At 44.9% G+C, this 18681-nt stretch overlaps 1 protein-coding gene across 4 annotated transcripts in view; it reads left to right on the forward strand.

Moving 5' to 3' along the window:
* The window catches only part of tecpr2 (tectonin beta-propeller repeat containing 2), a 212003-nt gene extending 194210 nt beyond the window's left edge, over positions 1 to 17793 (forward strand). For 3 of the 4 annotated variants that reach the window (XM_061063768.1, XM_061063767.1, XM_061063766.1), the window contains exons 5-27: positions 3201 to 3332; positions 3610 to 3767; positions 4478 to 4631; positions 4793 to 4945; positions 5039 to 5171; positions 5250 to 5482; positions 5574 to 5796; positions 6065 to 6293; positions 6448 to 6682; positions 6778 to 6999; positions 7483 to 7550; positions 7629 to 7744; positions 7956 to 8129; positions 8709 to 8889; positions 9390 to 9531; positions 9934 to 10159; positions 10414 to 10503; positions 10699 to 10796; positions 10899 to 11034; positions 14305 to 14453; positions 14541 to 14682; positions 15385 to 15534; positions 15650 to 17793. In XM_061063768.1, the coding sequence (XP_060919751.1) occupies positions 3201 to 3332; positions 3610 to 3767; positions 4478 to 4631; positions 4793 to 4945; positions 5039 to 5171; positions 5250 to 5482; positions 5574 to 5796; positions 6065 to 6293; positions 6448 to 6682; positions 6778 to 6999; positions 7483 to 7550; positions 7629 to 7744; positions 7956 to 8129; positions 8709 to 8889; positions 9390 to 9531; positions 9934 to 10159; positions 10414 to 10503; positions 10699 to 10796; positions 10899 to 11034; positions 14305 to 14453; positions 14541 to 14682; positions 15385 to 15534; positions 15650 to 15801 (3696 nt within the window). In that variant the 3' untranslated portion in view covers positions 15802 to 17793. Of the gene's footprint in view, positions 1 to 3199; positions 3333 to 3578; positions 3768 to 4477; positions 4632 to 4792; positions 4946 to 5038; positions 5172 to 5249; positions 5483 to 5573; positions 5797 to 6064; positions 6294 to 6447; positions 6683 to 6777; positions 7000 to 7482; positions 7551 to 7628; positions 7745 to 7955; positions 8130 to 8708; positions 8890 to 9389; positions 9532 to 9933; positions 10160 to 10413; positions 10504 to 10698; positions 10797 to 10898; positions 11035 to 14304; positions 14454 to 14540; positions 14683 to 15384; positions 15535 to 15649 lie in introns of those variants that run through there. The other variant, XM_061063769.1, reaches the window with a different exon arrangement.
* Positions 17794 to 18681: the final 888 nt, after the last annotated feature.

Raw genomic sequence — 18681 nt, forward strand, 5'->3', positions numbered from 1 at the left:
AATCATCAGGACTGTATTTTCTGATAGGTACAGGAGGTCTTTAGCCATATTTTTAACATTTTTTGACCTCTGCATCGCTACACGACTGTGGCCTGACAAGAGCACAAGCCTGTGCCACAGTACTTTGAAACGCAGTATACAACTGCTGTCCGTGATCTGTATTGGCTTTGACTGTGTTATTATTGCTGGTGATTTTAACATCCATGTTTATAACCCCCAGGACAGAGGGACTAAAGAACTGTGTTACACTCTTGATAGCTTTGGGCTAACTCAGCATGTGACAGAGCCCACACACAACAGAGGGCACACTTGTAACGTTGTTTCAGATGTTGCCCTCTCTGATCACTCCTGTGTTTTATTTGAGAGTACTATGTCAGTGTACAAAAGTATTCAATCAAAAGTGATCACAAAACGGTGTATCACTGAAATATTTAACCAGGTTTTCTTTTCCACACCTGCCCTGTCCTGGGGCTCAGTCAGTGAGTTGGTAGATAACCTCAATTCTAAAATTACAAATGTTATGGATTCCATTGCTCCCACTAAGGTGAAGGTTGTCTCTGGTAATAAAAAATCTCCATGGAGAAATTTGACACTGGTAAGAAACAGAAAAGGAGATTGTCTAAAAGCTGAACGCAGGTGGCGTATAACTAATCTCCAGATTCATTATGACATCTACAAAGAGAGACTTCACATTTAGAATTCACAACTGAGGAATGCAAGGCAATCTTTCTTCTCTGACATCATCACCAGAAACAATAATAATTCTGGGCCCTGTTTGCTACTGTGGACAGGCTAACAAACCCTCCTCTGTCAGTAGCATCTGAATTTCATTCTACCAGGGCCTGTAATAAATTTTCCACCTCCTTTACTGAAAAAAATCCAGAAATCATCAGGATCAGGATATGTGCTGTGTCCATTTAAAACCAACTTAAGCACCATGACACAATTTAATCAAATCAACCTTAAAAACCTGGAGGACATTATACAACAATTAAATTCCTCCTCCTGCTGTCTTGATATCCTACAAACAGGTTTTTTCAAAAAAGTCTCCCAAGTCATGGCTCCAGATCTTTTACAAATTGTAAACATGTCTCTTCTCTCAGGGGTCTTCCCAAAGGCCCTGAAAACAGCAGTCATCAAGCCACTATTAAAAAAGAACAATCTAGACAAGTCAATAATGAACAATTACAGGCCTATATCAAATATTCTTTTTTAAGTAAAATAATAGAAAAAGCTGTTTTTCAACAGTTAAATAACTTCTTGACATTTAACAACTGTTTCAATGTCTTCCAGTCAGGTTTTAGACAAAATCACAGCACTGAGACAGCTCTGGTTAAAGTGTTTAATGACATCCGTTTAAACACAGACAGTGGCAGAACCTCAGTCTTAGTTTAACTTGATCTCAGTGCTGCGTTCGACACAGTTGACCACAATATATTACTCGACCGACTGGGAAAACTTGGTGGGAGTTTCTGGCACAGCACTAAACTGGTTTGAATCCTACTTAAAGGACAGGGACTTCTTCGTGTCTATAGGTAACTTCAAATCTGAGCAAACAAAAATTACTTGTGGAGTTCCCCAAGGTTCCATCCTGGGGCCTCTTCTGTTTAACGTCTACATGCTCCCACTAGCTCAGATTATAAAAAAATAAATAATAATAAGTTATCATAACTATGCAGACGACACACAAATATATATTACAATGTCGCCAGGCAACCATGGTCCCATAAAAGCACTGGGTAAATGCATAGAACAAATCAATGAGTGGATGTGCAAAAATGTTCTCCAGTTAAACAAAGACAAAACTGAGGTTGTTGTTTTTGGAGCAAAGGAGCAGCGACTAAGAATCAGCAAGCAGCTTCAGTCAGTAAAACTGAAAACCACAGACCAGGCAAGAAATCTGGGTGTAGTGATGGACTCAGACCTAAATTTTAAAAGCCACATTAAGACAATTACAAAGTCAGCCTACTATCACCTGAAGAACATATCAGGAATTAGAGGACTTTTGTCACAGCAGGACCTGGAAAAACTTGTCCATGCTTTTATCTTCAGTCGTCTTGATTACTGTAACAGTGTCTTTACAGGTCTGCCTAAAAAATCAGTCAGACAACTGCAGCTGATCCAGAACGCTGCCAGAGTTCTCACCAAAACCAAAAAAATGGATCACATCAGTCCAGTTCTGAGGTCTTTACACTGGCTCCCAGTCTGTCAGAGAATAGATTTTAAAATCCTGCTGCTGGTTTATAAAGCGCTTAATGGTTTAGGGCCAAAATACATTAGTGACCTCCTGATTAATTACGAACCATCCAGAACGCTCAGGTCGTCTGGGACAGGTCTGCTCTCTGTCCCCAGAGTCAGAACCAAACATGGAGAAGCAGCGCTCAGTTTCTATGCTCTTTATATCTGGAACAAACTCCTAGAAAACTGCAGGTCTGCTGAAGCTCTTTTAAATTGAGGTTGAAGACTCACCTGTTTACAGCTGCCTTTCATTAAACAGCTTTAATTAGATTTTAAACTTTTACTCTGCACTGTAATTATTATTATTATTTTTAACTCTTAATTTTTTAATTTTTAATTTAATTTTTTTTAATTTAAATTAATTTCATTTTGATTATTTTTATTTGAACATATTTTCAGATTTAATAATTTCAGTGATTTTAAAATTTTCTATTTTAATGTTTCTTTTCTTTCCTCTGTCATGATGCTTTTGTCTTGTGTGAAGCACTTTGAATTGCCTTGTTGTTGAAATGTGCTATATAAATAAACTTGCCTTGCCTCACACCTGTCTGTCTCCCTCACACCTGTCTCTCTATCTGCAGTAAACACACTTGTCTCTCTCCCTCACACCTGTCTCTCTCTCTGCAGTAAACACACCTGTCTCTCTCCCTCATACCTGTCTCTCTCTCTCTCTGTAGTTAACACACCTGTCTCTCTTCCTCACACCTGTCTCTCTCTCTGCAGTTAACACACCTGTCTCTCTTTCTCTCTGTATTAAACACACCTGTCTCTCTCCCTCACACCTGTCTCTCTTTCTCTCTCTATTAAACACACCTGTCTGTCTCCCTCACACCTGTCTCTCTTTCTCTCTGTATTAAACACATCTGTCTCTCTCCCTCACACCTGTCTCTCTTTCTCTCTGTATTAAACACACCTGTCTCTCTCCCTCACACCTGTCTCTCTCTCTCTCTCTCTCTCTGTAGTTGAGGCGTTTCGATGTGGTCGGCCTCCATAAAGGCTCTGTGACGTCGTTGGCGTGGAGCACAAACGGTATGAAACTTTTCTCTGGAGACGATAAAGGGCGCGTTGTGTTCTCCTCTCTGGACCTGGACCAGGTGAGACCACAAATACTCACCTCACTGTCTAACAAACACATTGTTTTCTCAAGAAGCCGTAAAGGTATAACTTTGAGGAAAATAATAAAAAATGTGAACGAAAGAAAAGTATTTAAATGGTTACTTTTAAAATGTTTTACAGTTTATCACATGCCACAAAGAAAAGCGTTTGTGCCCTAACAGTTCCTTAACATCAGCTTCAGTTTCTGCTGACTGACTCATTAATGACTGACGTGATGGCTGCAGCTCTTGCTGGTGTGTGTGTGTGTGTTTGCAGGGTGTGTGTAAACCTGTGCTGCTGTTGGAGGAGTCCTCAGGTGTGGTTCAGATGGAGTACAGTCACCAGGTGCTGCTGGTCTCCACCCAGCACAGATCTCTACTTTTCTGCACACAGAAACAGGAAGTCCTGCAGCTGGGCACCAAGCCCCGCAAGAGGTGGGAAAATCGACATTAAAGACACAGGTAGACTTCAGACTGACGAGAGCAGAGGCTGATGGGATCTGTAGTTTCTTTTGTTTAAAATCCTGTCAGCATTCTCATTGCAAAGGTCCCTCAGATGGACAAGTTAGGTGTTTTGCAAATTTGGTGAAATAGCAAATAAACTCCACAAACTTAAAACCGCTGCATGTCGTCCTCCACTCTCTCCTCAAGACATCTCCTGACACCTCTCTACTGTCCTATCTATAAAGAATCCAAAACTACCCAATATGGTGCTCATAACAACATCAATATTATTGAGGCAGGTTAAAAGAGCATTAAAAAAGAGTTTTACAGTGGTTACTGTGCGCCCCATGTACTCTCTCTCTCCCTCCAATTTCTGGCTCTATCCACTGTCCTATCTCTAAATAAAGGCATATAACCCTCCCAAAAATACCATTTAAAAAGAGTAGGGTAAATAGTTGTGTAACATCAATGTCACAATGAAAGGTGAAAAGAGATGACTGATTTTGTTGTATATTTAAAGAAAAATAAGAGGACCTAGGATACTTCCTTGAGGAACACCGTTTAAATGTTTAATGGCTGTAAGCTGAGATTTGTTCGTTAGGTGAAATGTTTCAAGAGTACTTGAACCCAGTACTTTTATGTGTACATGCATGGTGTTGGTAGTTTCTGTATTGACATTGTGTTTTTTTATTTGGCTGCAGCAGCGGCAGGTACGGAGCCTGCTTCCTGCCGGCTCTCTGCAAACAGAGCGATCTTCAGGTGTTCGCTGCTCGTCCTGGACTCAGACTGTGGAGGTCTGACATCAGAGGACAGGTGGAGGACACCCGACTCCTCAAACCGCTTTTTAACACACAGGTACACACCTGCACCTGTTTCAGCTGCTGTCTCTGTTTGTACTCCATCAAACACAGCTGCACTTGTCATTTCATGTTTAGGACATTTTGACGTTTCAGTCACATTCAGTCAGAAACTAGATTACATTTTTCTCCTCCCGTCTGTCTTAATGTCTGGATCAGATCCCTCAGTTTGACCTGTTTCCTCGTCCTGGTCCAATCGGAGCCTACCGTCCGGCAGACAGACACCTTGGTCTGCTCAGCTGTTTCCTCAGAGAGGGCTGGATCCTCAGTTGGAACGAGTACAGCCTCTACGTCCTCGACTGTCTCAATGAGGTAAAATAAATACGCATGATGCTTAGACGCCTAATAACCGTGTGCATCTTCATGTTTTCTAATAGCTGATGAGCTATGTTTGAATGTTTTCAGGTGATAATCGGCGCGTTAGAGAGCAGTGGAGACATCGTGTCTGTGTCGTGTTGTGATAATGAGATCTTCATCCTGAAAGGAGACAGAGACATCATCCGTCTGTCCAACAGCCCAGAGGGGCTGGCCTCCAACTGTGAGTGCTACTAACACATCACACATCACTGCTACAGTTAAAACTCCGCACTGATGTCTTTTTTCTCCTGTCCTACAGTGTCCGAGCTCTCCATCAGGCTGACCTCACCTTTGACCACGCCCACTATCCTCCCACCAACCGGATCAGTGGAAACAGCTCAGCCAATCAGAACCATGGCTATCATCGTAGAGGGTGGGGGGAGGGAGGAGGGGGGGGGAGGAGGAGGTTGGGTTAGGCAGGGTGAGGAAGGAGAGAGAGATGAAGATGAGGAAGGAGTGGAGGATGTGGAGGAGGCGGAGGAGCAGCTGGAGGTGATTGACAGCTATCCAGACTAGTTTAACTAGTTCCAACATTGAGCAGGTTAACTCACCTGTCTCTCATGTTTCCTGTCTTTGTCTTCAGGTGACCGAGCAGCTTGGGCAGCGGTCGAGGTTGTTCACCAGCAGCTCTCGCAGCCGCAGTAGCTCAGTCACTTCCTGGGACGGTCTCCATGGAAACACCCTGGCAACCGCTTCCAGTGAGCTGAGCTCCAGACGTTACAGCGCCCCTCTCGGTCAGGGGGAGATGCAGCAGGAGCTGGTGGTGAAGGCCATCAGAGTGAAGAAGAGGAGGAGGAGACGTCAAGGTGAGCGGAGAGACAGACAGGCAGACAGACAGGTAGGCAGGTAAAGGAATCACGTCTGAGTATTTTGTGTGTGTGTGTGTGTGTGTGTGTGTGTGTGTGTGTGTGTGTGTGTGTGTGTGTGTGTGTGTGTGTGTGTGTGTGTGTGTGTGTGTGTGTGTGTGTGTGTGTGTGTGTGTGTGTGTGTGTGTGTGTGTGTGTGTGTGTGTGTGTGTGTGTGTGTGTGTGTGTGTGTGTGTGTGTGTGTGTGTGTGTGTGTGCGCGTCCTCAGACAGTAGCAGTGGGAACCGTCTCTCTGAGAGCAGCTGTTCAGACTCCATGTTTGTAGTCCAGGACAGCAGCTGCAGTGACGGAGGGAGTGGAACTCCTCTGAGCGACAGAGCCTCCCTCGTTGGTCTGGACCTGCACAACCAGGACTCTCCAGAGTCAAACCAGGACTCACTGGAGGCCACAGGTGTGAAGGATGGAGTGGAGGCAGGGTCTTCCTCCAAACAGTCCAGGTAAGGAACTTTAGAAGAATAGACTACAACCACAAAATGGTGTCTCATTGAATCCTCCATATTTATTTTTCTTCACTCATGTTAACCTCCTTGTCTCATCCTTGGATTATTCTCCTCCTGACCTCTCTTTCTTATCCTTGTGTTCTTGTCCCAGCTCCCTCCTCCCTTCGGGCTCCTTGTTCCTCCAGGGTCTGGAGAACCCAGGAAAGGTCTGTGCTCCTGGGGCAGAGGGAGAAGTCCCCCCGACCCCGGATGTCGACCTGCTGCTTGAGTGCACTTTCTCTTACATGCACAACACTGAGGACGGTGATGGACAGGAGCAGCAGCCAATGGAGGAGAATGAGGATGAGTTTCTGAGTCCCCTGATTGGACCAGAGGAGGATGAAGAGGTGGGTTAAAAGTTATCGTAAAAAGGTATCGTTTGGTCAAAAGCTTAATTCAAATAAATGTGATCAATAATAAAGTTTCCTCTGTTTGTGTACAGGACGATGACTTGGCACCCCCTGCTGGTGTGATGGACCAGATGTTTTACTCCACTGTTTCCAATCTGGAAAGAAAACCCAGCATGTCCAGTGATGAGGAGGGCGACATCTACTGTCCGTCTCTGCCCCCTGCAGGAGACGTCCTCACCTGTCCGTCCAATCAGACAGCTGACGGGCAGGTGGACCAAGACCCTCAGGACAGAGACACACACAAACCTGACCAGGTGAGACACACACAAAAACCTGACCAGGTGAGACACACACACAAACCTGAGCAGGTGAGACACACACACAAACCTGACCAGGTGAGACACACACACAAACCTGACCAGGTGAGACACACACACAAACCTTAGCAGGTGGGACATACACACCTGACCAGGTGAGACACACACACAAACCTGACCAGGTGAGACATACACACCTGACCAGGTGAGACACACACACAAACCTGACCAGGTGAGACACACACAAAAACCTGACCAGGTGAGACACACACACAAACCTGAGCAGGTGAGCCATACACACCTGACCAGGTGAGACACACACACAAACCTGAGCAGGTGAGACATACACACCTGACCAGGTGAGACACACACACAAACCTGAGTAGGTGAGACATACACACCTGACCAGGTGAGACACACACACAAACCTGAGCAGGTGAGACATGCAGGTATTAATGCAGTTCTTTTTTATCTTAATAGTTGGCAGAGAGCTGGATGGGATACTCAGGACCAGGATGTGGAATTCTGAGCCTGCAGGTGACAGACAGGTGGGTAGTCAGGTGACTCTCAGTCAGGTGACTGAAAGGTACCTACCAGGTGAGTGACAGCTGACCTGTGTGTTTCAGGTACGTGTGGTGTCTGGATTTTAAAGGAGGACTGTTCTGCAGCATTCTGCCTGAAGCTGGACTCAACTGGTCGAGATTTGAAGACAACGTCCACCAGGTGGCGTTATCACCTTCAGGTGAGCCTCAGACATTACACCTGACAGAAAAACCTGCAGTTTAAACTGTGTCACCTGGTGCCCATAATGTGAATTATCAGGTTATGGTCAGTTTCATGGTTTATCTTGAAGAACATGTTTTAAACATCTCATGTTAAAGCTGCTTTCTGACAATCAGGTGTACAGGTGTATGTAGCATTAGCCTGAACCTAACTGTCTCTATCTCCGTCAGGTAATTTGCTGTGGAAGGTGGAGCAGAAGAGCATGACAGCATTTGCGTGTGCTAAAGTTTCGGTGAAAGGAAAACGTCACTGGTACAAAGCTGTGGAGCAGACGGCCTTCGTGGCTCTGAGTGACGATTCGGCCTGGATCATCAGGACCAACGGAGACCTCTACCTGCAGACAGGTAACCAGCTACCTCTCACATTTCTTCTTCTGTCCTTCAAGTCGTGACTCAGTCCAACCTGAGCTGGCAGAAATGACACAAAGAATCCTAAAAGCAGAAACACCGTGGTTACTGAGCACTCTGTTGCCTTAGAGTATGATTCTTATCAGGGAAAATTAAGCTAATTATAATACACTAATATTTAAAAAACGGACTCCATGGAACCATTACAGAGAAGAAGAAGCCTCATCAGACTGAAGACACAGAAGGTTTGTGTTTGGATGCTACTGCAGCTGTGATGTTTCTGTATGACCACCAGGGGGAGCTGTGCTGCTGTCCTGTTTAAAATGACCTCAGAGCTGAGGTTAACTCAGCAGGCTCAGCTTGAGGGGTTGATATGAAACCTGTTATATAATATGTGAGTGTTAATGTCAGGAGAGTCGTCTCTCTTTGGGCCGGTCGATCATTTAAGTCAATACAACAGGTGATGGTAGACGAGTTTTATATCGTCTGATGTGTTCGGTAATCTCATTTCACCTTGTTGTTCATAACAATTCATAACTTTACAACCATATCAAACTGTGTGTGTGTGTGTGTCAGGTCTGAGCGTGGACCGGCCCTGTGCTCGCTCGGTGAAGGTGGAATCGCCCTGTGTGTTTAGCCAGGTGTGTGTGAGAGGGGGCGTGGTCTGGGCTCTAAGCGAACACAAAGCTTTGTTCTACAGAGAAGGACTGAACAGCTTCTGCAGCGAGGGCGAGGGCTGGAAGTACGACACCGTCAGGTAACACTGCTACTACCTAATACTTCTATGATACTACTTTAATGCTGCACGGGGGCGGGGTTAGAAGTAAAACACTTCCATTGTTAAGTTTTTATTACAATTGATACTACGAGTTTTAAAAATATATAATCAATTTAATTTTTTATAAAATACAGAATCAAAAGAAGCTTTTTTTTTTTTTAAAACTGCATCTAATCCACAGGACAGGTGTTTAGGAGAGGAATGAATCCATCAATTGCAGACAAACTTCTGCACGCTGTTTAGATTGCGTAAATACGGGGTGCACGCCCCATGTACAGAGACTCCGGTCCTCAGGCCAACAAAAAGCCAAAAAACTAAATCTAAAAAAAACAAGAATTGCAGAAATATGCTGGCGATGTTTCAGTACTGAAAATATGAGGTAGGTTTCAATATGCCAAAGGGGAGTTACTTTTAAGTTACTAAATACTGATGGCTTAACTGTGTGTGTGTGTGTGTGTGTGTGTGTGTGTGTGTCACAGTGAGGCTCAGGGTCTGGAGTTGATGTGTGTTGCCCTGGGTGATGGAGGTACAGCCTGGGCGCTGGATGCGAGCGGGAGCCTCTGGTTCAGGACCGGGATCAGCTCGTCCAGACCTCAAGGCGAGGACGACCACTGGTGGCAGGTAGGCTGCTCCAAAGCTTAGCTAATGCAGGGTCAAGGGTGAAAAAACTGCAGTTCCTCCAGTGTCCACTAGAGTCTGTCTCCTGCAGTGAGTCAGTCCCCATAGAGCTCCATGTTAAAATGTCCAACTTTACAGCTGCAGTTCCTCCAGTGTCCACTAGAGTCTGTCTCCTGCAGTGATTCAGTCCCCATAGAGCTCCATGTTAAAATAAACATGTTTACAGCCTGGTACAAAAACAGTTTGTGTTTCTAGAGGTAATTTCTCTCTTCAACTGTACGGGGTTAATATTTAATAACTCACCTGTTTGATTAAATAAAGTCTAAGAGTTATTCGTAGATTTGCATAATTAGGGGTGTGGCCAAGTTGACTGACAGCCGGTCTCTCACTCTCTCTCTCCATCAGATCAGTATTTCGGACTACGTGGTCTTCGATCAGGGCAGTCTGTTCCAGACGCTGCTTCAGGCCACTCAGAGTGTTGCCACGGTAACCAGAGCGCCCGTGGAGCGGGTGGTGGCCTTCCTGTCTCAGTATTCGCAGTGCCAGCCGAGCCTGGTCAGTGCCAACGCCAGCGGGGTCTGGGTCGCCTCAGGACGCAACCAGCTGCACCTGGCCCGGGGCAGTCTTGTGGGTCAGTCCATGGGGGGAGGGCTGTAACCATACCAGGATTTTAACATTTTAAACTGAGATACGATTCTATTAAAAGTAAAATGAAACATGTCTCCCACCCTGTCTGATACCACGGCAACAAAAAGAAGAAGACAACAACAACATTAGTCCTCAGAGTTCACCAGAGTTCAGGAGAGTCCGTTAGAACATACTACAGGGTTCAGGTTTCTAGTCTTCAGTTCCTCAGCTGCTGTCTGTCTCTGTTTGGAACTTCAGGAACTTTCTGGCAGAACGTCGTTCCAAGAGGAACCGTGTCAGCGACCAGGTGGACCTTCATCACGTCGTCAGCTGTTCCTCACAGAGAAGGTAAACACACCTGTCCTCTGAAATGACTGGTATTAAAACCCCCTGGATGTTTATTTGATTCAGTCTCTGACATCCCCCTCCCGTCATTTGGGACAGGTGTAAATATCTCTCTGCCGCCAGTCCCCATCTCTCTGCATTCTCACATTATACCCACCTGATGATCACTCACCTGTCTGTGTGTTACCTGTGTGTCAGGTACGTTCCTGTGGTTGGCTCAGAGCAGGAAGGATCTGTTCTGTGTTTGGGACCAGGATGGAGAGCTCCGCCCCTCCTCTGTTCCTCTTCCACCTGAGGTAAAACACCTGTCACATGACTCTGCTGCTCTCTCTCTCTCTCTCTCTGATTGGCTCCCCGTGTGTGCTGATGATGTTCTGCTGTTCTACCTTTGTGCTCAGGTGGAGCTGACTCACCTGTCGGCCTGTCGTGATGCTCTGTGGGGTCTGGACTCTCACGGTCGAATCTGTATCCGAACACTGTCTCCTACCTGTCCCGCCGGACTTCACTGGACCCCCCTGGACCAAAGTCAGCTTGGTATGTACCTGAATCCCACAGGTGGTGAGTGGCAGAGTCACACCTGTGGTGTGCAACACAAACAAAAAGAGCTCACTTTAGAAGCGATGTTCAAGACGATGAGAATACCTTTAACCAAAGACAACACCTCCTAATTAATATTCTACGTTCTCCTCACTTAGATTATATTTTCTATTCTTTGCCGCTACATCCACGTTCATCATATTCACCAGTTTGAATCTCGTCCAATCACTGAATTGTATCCACTCCTAAACTCACCTGCTGCGCTATCATTGGCTGGAGGAAACATACCAGCTCCGCCCAGAAACGTCCCGAATCAACCAGAACAAAGCAGAACAGTAAAATCCAGTCAGAGGACAGAGCCTCTGCAGACACAGTCACATGTATGCAGACATAGTCACATGTATGGAAGCCCAGCAGGGACGATGGAGCAGCTTTACTTTAGGAGAAGTCTGTATTTTATTTTAAAGGAGGAAGATACTGACTCTGTCTTTAAAGGAAAAGTTCATTTTAATGCAGACACAAAAACACGTTCATAATATTTTGCTTTGGTCGTCAAATGGCCAGAATGACGACCACTTCTGGTCAGGTTACATCACACACAGACACACACAGACACACACACACACACACACACACACACTGTGAGGAACACACTGTCAGCTGTGTTTCTCCGTCACTTTGACAGGTGGAGGTTGTGTAACAGGTCAACATGAAGTGTGTGTGAGTGTGTGTATGCGTCATACTGTAACCTGACTGATGGGTCAGATCTGTTTATAGTCCCACTGCCCTTCTCGCTATCAGAGACCGCATGACCGTCCGTGTGAATGTGTCTCTGTTGGTCTGTCTCTTAGATAAGATAGGATTCAAACATTACACCAGCAGAGTTGAAGGTGATCAATTCAAACGTTACACCAGCAGAGTTGAAGGTGATCAATTCAAACGTTACACCAGCAGAGATGAAGGTGACCAATTCAAACGTTACACCAGCAGAGTTGAAGGTGACCAATTCAAACGTTACACCAGCAGAGTTGAAGGTGACCAATTCAAACGTTACACCAGCAGAGTTGAAGGTGACGGATTCAAACATTACACCAGCAGAGTTGAAGGTGACGGATTCAAACATTACACCAGCAGAGTTGAAGGTGATCGATTCAAACGTTACACCAGCAGAGTTGAAGGTGATGGATTCAAACGTTACACCAGCAGAGTTGAAGGTGACGGATTCAAACGTTACACCAGCAGAGTTGAAGGTGACGGATTCAAACGTTACACCAGCAGAGTTGAAGGTGACCGATTCAAACGTTACACCAGCAGAGTTGAAGGTGACGGATTCAAACATTACACCAGCAGAGTTGAAGGTGACGGATTCAAACGTTACACCAGCAGAGTTGAAGGTGACGGATTCAAACGTTTCACCAGCAGAGTTGAAGGTGACGGATTCAAACGTTACACCAGCAGAGTTGAAGGTGACGGATTCAAACATTACACCAGCAGAGTTGAAGGTGATCAATTCAAACGTTACACCAGCAGAGTTGAGGATAGATTGACGGTTATGGACAGCTGCAGCAGCTCATTGGTTCAACCTACAGAGGTCAGAGGTCAGCAGGACAGAGTGTCAGGCAGATATGAAGTATGAGGCTGTTTACCTAAAAAAAAGGGTGCGTTCGAATTGTCCCTCCTATCTCCTTTCACTATCTACTTTACCTTAACCCTGGGGAAAACGTCATGAGGTTAAGAAAATATGTTAAGAGAATTCATAAAGGACTTAGGGAAAGGCGATCTCGTTGCTCTGACAATCTGACCACATTTTCCACTAGGCCACGTAATTAAATGCAACGGGCTGGCGGAGGTTAATGACGTGGGTCTGCCGTGTTGAAACTACAATGTTCCGAAAATGGACTACTAAAAGCGCATCTAAAAAACTTTCCCCTGTGCCTCTTACCAGTGAAATAATCCTAATCACCACAAGGTTGGGATTGAAATAAAATAAATATAGACTACCAGGCTACAAGTAACAAAAGTGAAACCATCAGCTTCCTGTCCACTCAGAAATCAACATCAAAATAAATATGATTGTATGAAATTAATTGTTATATTAATGCAAGATATAACCTACACATAATATTTTAAGCATACAAATGTACAACTGCACAAAGCATTCTTAAGTGAATGAAATATGTTGAATAAAACATCATCTGGATAAAAATGTATTTTATCTTTTTATCCCTTACATGAGCTGTGTCACTTTATGATCATCGTTAATGTTCGTGAACAGTCGGATGCGCAACTCGCTTTAAATGTTGCGGCCGCAAGGAAATGTGGGGCGGCATATCTCATCTCCTTTGGTAAAGGATGGTCCAGTGTATCCTATACTAAAGGAGGTTATAAAGGAAGCATTGCCCACCTTTCCTTAGCTTTTAGCCACCACTTAAATGCTTCCGGGTCATTTCACTCAGTTAGGAACCTTCCTAAGCAAAAATGACAATTCGAACGCACCCACAGACTGACCTGGAATCTGTAATGGAACAGGAAGTAGTCATTCGATCCCACCCACGTTTCACCTGTAACCTCTTTGAATGTTTTCGTTTAGGCAGCGCTGCATGTGACACAGAACCTTGTGTTGGAAAGTTCCTCAGTCTGAAATCTTACCTGAGTTTAAAGACTTAATTAATGTCTGCATTTAAGAAAACATTGGAGGAAGTGACTCTAACTCCTTCACAACTGTTTTTATTAGAGAACGACCGAGAAATTGGCCCGCAGATAATTTATTAGCTTATCCAATGACTATCTGTATCGGCTAATTTTATCGCAGATCTTGCTAATATTACTAAATTTATTCACCAGTCAAATACCATTTCATTTTATTACACTCTTTCTGGCTGTCACCAGCAGATGGCGCTGTTTGGATTACAACAAGCATCATCACTCTCCAGAGTCCAGTCGAGTGACCATCTTGTCTTTTTTATAAATCTTTTCCACACGTATTTGATGACTTAATTTTTAGGATCAACACAATAAATGTGTATATCTATATCTGTCTATCTCTACAGATCAAACATAAATCTAGGAAAGATAACTGCCGATATTGATATCGGCCCCCAAAAATCCTTTATCGGTCGGGTCTCTGTTTTTTCTATCTCAGGGATTTGTTACAATCCTCTTTTGGTAACTTTGGTTTAAAAACATGACTGAAGATCTGAAGATTGTTTGAAGCTTCAGTCCTTTTGTGTACAGGTGTGCTCAGGTGAAATGTGACCTGTGTTACAGGAGGTGTGCGTCTGGTCAGTGTGAGCTGTGGCAGTCAGAACGTCTGGGCCGTGGACAGCCGAGGGGTCGTTTACTTCAGAGTGGGAACGCAACCTCTGAACCCGAGCATGATGCTGCCGGCATGGATCCAGATAGATCCACCTGCACAGGTAAGAGAGAGACCCCAGATCCACCTCTTTTACCACCTACGTATAAGTGCTGAGAGTCCAGGTAACTGTGACATCATGTCTCTGCAGCCAATAGGAGTGCAGCTGGTCAGCATTCAGACAAGTCCTAACGATCGTCTCCTCTGGGCATTGGACAACAGAGGAAGCGTCTTCGTCAGGACAGGACTCAGTGACGAGATGCCTGTGGGGACGGACTGGGAGCTGGTGCCAGGTACCTGTCTGTCTGATCACCTGTCTGTTGTATAGTACGCAGAGGGCCTGAATATCTAAGAATGGGTTGCAGCCTCTAATATATCCATAACTTGTTCATTATGTACGGAGCTGCGCTCTCAGGCTGATGGACCTGCGCTCTCATGCTAACTGAGCTGCGCTCTCAGGCTGATGGCACTGCGCTCTCAAGCTGATGGAGCTGCGCTCTCAAGCTAACGGAGCTGCGCTCTCAAGCTAATGGAGCTGCGCTCTCAGGCTGACGGAGCTGCGCTCTCAAGCTAACTGAGCTGCGCTCTCAGGCTGATGGAGCTGCGCTCTCTTGCTGACTGAGTTCAGTTCTGTCCACATAAAGATGATGAGAAACTTTTGACACTTTATCAAGAGGACACAATCTAAACATGTGAGATGAGTTTCACCGTTTCAATCAAAGCTTCCTCCCTGAATGAACCGAGAAAGGACGACTCAAAGACAACAACAACATTCACATCATTTCAACGGTTTCAGAGCGTCCGCTGACAGCCCCAGATTGATTTAGCCCCTGGTTAAATTAATAAAAGTCAGAGTCATATTTACAGACTTTATTTACAGAGCTTTTATTTTGAAGGCATACAGAGGTGGAATTATTGTAGCTGTTTACTTTTTATTTGTGTACTTTAATTTGTGTATTTGTGTAGCAATTTGTGTATTCTTGTGTGTATTGTAGGTCTAGCTGTCAGCCAGCTGGTCCTGAGCTCTTGGACAGTTTGGGTTCGGTGTGTAAACGGAGATCTGGCTCGACGTTACGGCGTCTCTGACAGAAACCCTGCTGGGGATTACTGGAAGAAGATCCCTGGAAACGCCAACTGGTTCACAGGTGAGTCCTAGTCCTTACTCCTGTACAGGTGCTTCTGTTCGGCCCTGGATATGTTTGGACTGGAACTCAGGTGTTCTTGTCTCAGGTCTCTCTCTCTCTCGCTCTCTCTCTTAAGTGACCCCTGAGGACGAGTTGTGGGCGGTGACTCTGATTGGTGGATTGTCCCGTCGCCTGACAAAGCTCCTCCCACAGACCCCCTGTAGGCCCGCCCCCTCGGGCCCCTCCCTCACAGCAGACGACGTTGAGGACGAATGGGAGCTCATCTGAGCTGTGACATCACTTTGTCTGATGTGGGAGGGACGCTGTGATGTCATAGTGACATCATTTTATTAATAAACTTCCTACTGAGGTGAGGTACATACTTCCTGTCTGTACCTGGCTTCTTCCTGACACTAATTGGGATGGTGACATCACTTCCTGTGAATTAAATTCTTTTGAGGAATGTACTTAAACAAGATGGCCCCCACACAGGAAACCCAGGTGGCTGCTGGGAAGTGAAGTGAACTCAAACTGTGTTTTATTTGTTCTAATAGGAAGCACTTTAATCTCTGAAGGGACACTGGACTAACGATAAACTGGTTCTGACTGGTTCTAAAGCTGCACTGACTTCCTCTGATCTGGTTCAGTCCGGTTCTAACCCGAACTAACTTGATCCTAAACTTTGACCTCTAAGCTCAAGTTCAGCCGGGAACCGGCCGCTTTAGTTCGGTAGATTGGCTGTAGCTGGTTGTTAGTATTTCAGCGTCGCTTCTGTGTAGGTCTAACTGGTTTTAACTGGTTTTAACAGGTTCTGATGTGTTGCAAACGGTTCTAACTGGTTCAGACCAGCTCAAACGGGTTCTGATTGGTCTTAAGCTGGCCATTTTGATATAATTGGGTTCAGTGTGGTTGTACTATATTTGGGGAAGTCAAAGGGACGATTAACTGCAAAGGGAAATCTGAACATTTAAACTAGTTCTAACTGGTTCTAACTGGTTCAAACCAGTTTGAAATCTTCCAGAGTTCCCAGTTTTGTTGAGTCTGATGAACCTGGTCTGGTTCTAAATGAGGAAATTAAAGGGGCATTTTGTTACAGAGGATTATTTTACATTTATTTTAAACCAGTTCAAACCAGTTCACAGTTTAGACTGGATCCAGCTAGTTTGAACTCGTTCTGAGGTTTTTATCCCAGTCTAGTTTAGTCTGAGACACTAAAGGGACATTTTAGTCCAGAGTCATGTATTTACTCAAATCCAGTTTAGTCTGGTTCAGACCAGCTCAAACTGGATCATATAATCCCAGTTCTGTGAGTCCATTTCTGGACAGTTCAGGATTTAAAGGGAAGTTTCACTGCACAGAACCTTTTTCTGCAGTTTGTTCTGGTTCTACTGGATCAGTGTAGGTTATACTGAGTAAAACCAGTTCAAACTGGTTCTCGCGTGCTGGTGTGCTCATCCTGCGCTCTGCTTAATGGGTCACAGAGCAGAATCAGCTTCAAGCTAAATAAAAAAGGAACATTTCAAACTGTTTGACCAGAATCCGGGAATTTAACGAAGTAAGAATCTTCTGGAGTTTATTATTTATCAAGAGCAACAACCAAATATTAAAATCTTTGAAATACTTATTTAATACCTGTACACGAGTCGGCAGAGACCAGTATAAACCAGTTTAATCCACTTTAAAGCGGTTTATACTGGTTTCCAGCATTGACTCCACCCCCCTGACAGGAACCAGATCACACTGACGTGACAGTTCTGCCGCCTGATTCCAGATACAGATTAATCTGGGACAACGCCTGAATGTCAGTCTGATAGTTACCATGGTAACAGGCAGAAGCCCAGCCCACTGGGACTGATCCATTAAAAAAAACTGTAAAAATGTAAATTTGATGAACGCCTGTTTGTGTTTGTTTTCAAACAAGTTTAAAGCATTCATCTGACATGAGATTTAAAGTTAAACCTGGACTCTGGTGGACTTGGGAGGTCTCTGGTGGACTCAGGGGGACTCTAGTGGACTTTATTTGACCCTTGTGGATCCTCGTGGACCCTTGCGGACTCTGCAAATGTTCAGGTCTCCCGTCTGAACTGGATCTGTACTAAGATGAAAAAGTAAACTCGTCGTCCTCTCTCTTCCTCGTGCTCACATCGTTGCCATGGCAACCCGAGCAGCTGTGCCGCTGTTGTGATGTCATCCTGCTGTCTCCTGCTGACCGATAAGAATTCAGTGTAAACTCACCTGTGTAATTTCATCCATTAACTCAATAAACCTGTTTAAACACTGGAGGTTCTAACCTCTCAACTTTTCAAAAGCAAGATTGAAAACACAGGCGGTATTAAAATATTCTTTTAACATTTGAACATCTATACATCTGAGTTCAGACAGCGACAGGATGCTCTGCAGCTCGTTCAGCTCTGAGTTTAGTCTGTCAGGCGACAGGCTCCCCCGCCTTAATGCTCACAGATGTTGTGTCTTTATCATGAGACCCCCCCCACACACACACACACACACACACACACACACACACACACACACACACACACACACACACTGTCACACACACGCACAAACCTAATCAGTCTTCAGGCTTCCCTCAGACTTGTGTGTTCTGCACATGCTCAGTAGAGTCGACCCGTCACACTTCAAAACCACTTTCCAGCAATCTGAGAAACTTTAACGTCTGTAAAACCTTCGTTATTTAAAAATCATGACACAAATCTGAATCAGTCATCCTGTCACCACAGAGTCAGTGTCAGATTAAAGGTGTGATGTCCTGATGGAGCTGTGTTATAGAACTCGTAGTGAGGCTTTATGGAGGTCTGATGTCATAATATGGAAACTTTGGCGTGCTCTGAACGACTGACCGAGGCCTGCTCATGCCTGTGAACACCTCAGTGGTCTGTAGTCAGCCTGAGTTTACCTGCAGACATTACTCAGGGCACACACTTTATGATATATATGTTTTATTTACAGGTAATTATCTACAAGTCATTCACAGGTCAGAGAATTCAGACAAAAACAGTACTGAAGACATTCATCTCCAAACCTTCATGAACGCAGGAGACCTACGGAGAGCATGGATTGGTTTATAAAGGCGTGTCCAGCAGCGGAGGTCGATCAATATGATCGATAAATTCAACGCTGAATGAAAAACAAAGACAGCGGGTTAGA

The sequence above is a fragment of the Labrus mixtus genome, chromosome 18, assembly GCF_963584025.1.
Source record: "Labrus mixtus chromosome 18, fLabMix1.1, whole genome shotgun sequence".
In the NCBI taxonomy this organism is placed as follows: domain Eukaryota; kingdom Metazoa; phylum Chordata; class Actinopteri; order Labriformes; family Labridae; genus Labrus; species Labrus mixtus.